The sequence below is a fragment of the Humulus lupulus genome, chromosome 1 (assembly GCF_963169125.1).
Source record: "Humulus lupulus chromosome 1, drHumLupu1.1, whole genome shotgun sequence".
In the NCBI taxonomy this organism is placed as follows: Eukaryota; Viridiplantae; Streptophyta; class Magnoliopsida; order Rosales; family Cannabaceae; genus Humulus; species Humulus lupulus.
The window spans coordinates 248,553,402-248,557,834 of record NC_084793.1 but is presented as its reverse complement, the minus strand read 5'-3'; the positions used below and the strand labels follow the sequence as shown (position 1 = coordinate 248,557,834).

At 31.9% G+C, this 4,433-nt stretch overlaps 1 protein-coding gene across 1 annotated transcript; it reads right to left on the bottom strand.

Moving 5' to 3' along the window:
• Window positions 1–1,056: 1,056 nt before the first annotated feature.
• Window positions 1,057–2,616, bottom strand: LOC133832149 (uncharacterized). The gene is made up of 4 exons (XM_062262530.1): window positions 2,435–2,616; window positions 1,858–2,327; window positions 1,582–1,754; window positions 1,057–1,503 (listed from the first exon to the last, which is right to left on the bottom strand). Exons 1-4 carry the CDS (start codon window positions 2,614–2,616, stop codon window positions 1,057–1,059), a joined length of 1,272 nt encoding a protein of 423 aa, XP_062118514.1.
• Between the last annotated feature and the right edge of the window lie 1,817 nt (window positions 2,617–4,433).

Genomic DNA, 4,433 nt, shown 5'->3' with positions numbered 1-4,433 from the left:
CCACCACTTCCACATTTCAATCCTGAAAGCTTTGAATACTCCTAAAACTTTATTTTAACTACACTTGCCATCAAAATGTCAGATTAATCATCATAAAACGCAACATAGAAAATATGTTGTAGAATCACGAAACTTAGTGAAAACTATTAAAAATGCTATCATAACACCATCCAAGCATAGAAAAACTTAACAAATATTAATCCAAAAATGACCTTATCAGGCGCACAGTGATTTAAATTGCCATTTTTTTCTTTCATTCTGAGCGACGCGGCTCTATTGTCTAAAGGTGCCATGCGCCACGGGGAGATAAATAACATATAATTTTGAACTCAAAATTTAAATTTTTTATCCATTAAGCTATTTTTATAATCCAAGTCTCTTTAAATAACTAAGTTTTAAATTTAAACCACTAGCCTAAGAATTTAAACCATTAAGCTTTAAATTTAAACCACTAAGGTTTAAATGTAAACCATTTTCCTAAAACTTTAAACCACAATGCAAATGGTATAAAATTTTGAACCACATGGCTAAATAGAATCAAATTTTGAACCACAAGGCTAAATGGTATCAAATTTTTATCCATTAAGCTTTATTTATAATCCAACTCTATTTAACCAACTATGTTTTAAATTTAAACCACTAAACTTTAATTTTAAACCCCTAAGCTTTAAATTTAAACACCTTGCCTAAAAATTTAAACTGCAAGCCTTAAATAAATAAGATTAATCGATAAATTTGTCATAATTTCTAGATGATAATCTATAATCTTTTATAACATTTTTCTGTCAATTTCACCTCTCACTAATATCAATTCTTATTTTTCATAAATTAAATAGATAATAATATAATAAAAAACAAGATGTACTTTAATAAATGTATAAACATTCTTATCCACAAGTCCACAACGCAACAAATATGTATAACATTGCATCTTTATAGTCTTTAGACTACAACAGATAACAACAGTTCATGCTTTCATGCATAATGCATTGTACTCAAGGACAATAATCAATCTCAATGATCATGATATATATATATGCAATTCACAACTCAATGTTATCCTTCTTTTAGAATTGGTTGGATTTTACAATTCTTTCTATTATGTCCCAATATTCCACAATTTCCACACTTGACTGTTCGAACATGCTTGGAAAATTCTCCTGTTGATGGAATTCTTTTTTTCTTAGGACGTCCTTGTTTTACTTTGAATTTTGGAGCTTTCATGCTATCTTCTTTAATTTCATCTGGGACACTCCAATCAACTTTATCTGGAAGAGGATTAATTGATCCTGCATAAGTCTCTTTCAAAATAGAATTTTTATACCAATTTGAGCAAAATTTGTACTTGTCCAAGTACTTGCTTTCAATTGTTGCAATAGCATGTGCACATGGAATTCCCTCTAGTTGAAATTCATTACATGTGCACATATGTTGTTCCAAGTCGACAACAAATACTCGATCACCATATGTGACACTAGATTTCATTGCATCAATTACATCTACCTGTGAAACAATACAATTATTAAGAAATAAATTTAAAAGCCGAACAAAAAGAAAATAAACGTAACTTTAATAACATACCTTCATTCGAAATGCCACATCAAGTTTGATCTCCATTTCATCATTTTCCCATTTTGTCACTTCAATAAATTGGGTGATTGCTGCTTCTTTTCTTGTTGAAAACCATCTTTGAAGCATCTCTCTTATAGCTTCTATTAACAATGTTATAGGAAATTCTCTCACATGCACAATTGCTGCATTTATAGATTCGGCAATGTTACTTGTAAGAATGTTATACCTTTTCGTTGGAAAGAATGGTCGAGCCCATTTTTCTGGTTTTTTCTTCCAAAAGATAACTGGTCATTTCAGGGCTAATTTTCTGTAATTCAGCCATGGCAGAATAATATTCTTGAACTGAGTACGCTCTTGAAGCAGTTTCAAATATGGCATGCACATGTAATCCCCTAAACTTAGTCCTTAGATTTTGTTTCAAATGATAAAGAAAAACTCCATGATATACACCAGGATACACTTGTTCAACTGCATTTTTGATGCTTTTATGCCTGTCAGATACTATGCACAAGTTTTCTCGATCTCCTATTGCTTCTTTTAGTCTTATAAAGAACCATATCCATGCATTGTCATTTTCTGAATCCCCAATTCCAAAGGCGAGCGGAAAAATTTGATTGTCTCCATCTTTAACACAAGCTGCATATAGTGTACCTCCATATTTTGTCTTTAAAAATGTTCCATCTACCACTATAACTGGTCTACAGTGTTTCCATCCATCCAATGAAGCACCAAAAGCAATAAACATGTATTTAAACCTATAAAATTTAAAGAAAAAAACAACAAATTCCTAGAAATGTAAGGTATGGATTGTGAACAGTAAAGCCCTGAATATAGGAATGCAAATCATAAATATTATTCATACCTATTTTCTTCATCTTTACATACTCTTGTGATAGTTCCTGGGTTGGACAACTTTAGCATATACAAATATGAAGGTAACAATGCATAACTTTCCTCATTTGACCCTCTAACATCATCAACTGCAAGTTCTTTTGCTCTCCATGCTTTATTGTACGTTACACCTACCCCATGTTCATCTCTCATGTCTCGTATTATTTTCCTTGGTCGATAGGTTGATCCTGGGTCACGAAACTTCTCTTTGAAGTAACTACTGATGACTTTTGCACTTGCTTGTCTATTTTCAAAATTTCTGTGATTTAAGGAGCATGTGTGGTGTTTATGGTACTTTATAACTCTAAAGTAGTCTGATACTTTTGAGCTTCTTGCACGTATATACTAGCCACAATTGTCATCTATGCATTTTGCCCAAAATGCTTCTGAACATGATTTTTCAATTCTATACTGAAAGTGTTTCTTGATGGCGTTTTCGCAAGTGTATATTTTAGATCAATCTTATTCTTGAAAACATAATTGACTCTTATGTCTTCAATCTCCATATTCGGCAATACATGCAGAGGTGATTGAGCTTCTTGCACGTGTTCTATAATTTTGTTGGATTCTTGTGCTGAGGCGCTCTTCATCTTGCTAGTGCTTGCAATAATCGTATTTGGGTCTGTGAGAGTCAAACTGTGATTTGTTGCATTGCTTGCTAAAGCAGATGGAATGCTAGCTTCTCTTAGCAAAGAAAGGGTTTGGTTTCTCTGTTCTACTTCAACAATGAGAAGACATTTTTTCAACTCTTCCATAGTCTTGTTCAAGTTTAGATAAACTTGTAAATTCTCATCACTTTCTATCTTCATTCCTTTGCTTGTATCCATATTTGCATCAAAAATCAAGTTTGTTGAAATCAAACTTTCATTCAATCTGAGCTCTTTGTATATCTTGTTTACCAATTCCACGTACTTAATATCCTTTTCCACCATCAATATTTTCACTTCATGATCAACATATTTGTTGTTTGCATTCCATCTTCCGTTAATAACTACAAATAATATTATCTTGTCCATTTCCTGCAATAAAAAATAACAAAACCATGAGAGCTTATTCCTTTATCTTGGATAGAAATTAAAAAAAAAATCAATTCAATATACTTTTTGCATTAACTCCACTCAACTTAAGGCAAACACATTTTTTGCAAAAATAAGTGTCAATAATATTTGTGACTCAATAAGAAGAATCAAAGTAATGCAAAAGATGTTTATCGTGAAGATGAAGATAATAATGTTATTTTACAACAAAATTTAAACCTCAAACATTCAGTGGCTAAAAATTTAAACTAATACTTTCATAATTTACAACATTGGTCTTAAAATTAGGATGCAATCTGCTGAACAACAAAGACATAATTTGAGGATGCTGGAGAAATATTTGGCAAGAGAAATGGATCTCGAAAAGAAAATAACAGAATTAAGACATGTTGAAGAAGTGCTAAATCAAAGGCTGGTCTCCTCAGAACAAGAAGTATACTGCATAGGAGATGAAACAGAGGAGGTTTGGGAAAGATTGTTTGAGGCGGATAATATGGCTGTGGTTTCAGTGGGAATTTCAAAAGAGTTGTTGGGTCAATTGCAGACACTCCAGCTAAGTTTGAAAAAGTTCAGCTACTCGGCTAAGATCAAAGCTTGAAGGTTCCAAGGAAGAACTGAAGGCTAAAGAAAATTCTTTGAGCAAGCTGGAAAGTAGCAATGCAAAATTTAATGACTTGCTTGTTGCATAGACATGTAGAGTCCAAGAACTTTACTTAGCTAGTTAGATAGTAGTATTATAGTATTTATAGCATTATCTTTGTAACTGTGGATTTTTTGTTCAGACCGGGAATTATTTGGACACTCATAGTAGTACTTGTAGATTTTCTAAGTTTAACCTATAGTTTAAGAATATTAATGTTAACCTAAGGTTTGATTATATGACTGATATTAAGGATAATATTTATTATACTATAAGGTTTAGATAAGGACCAA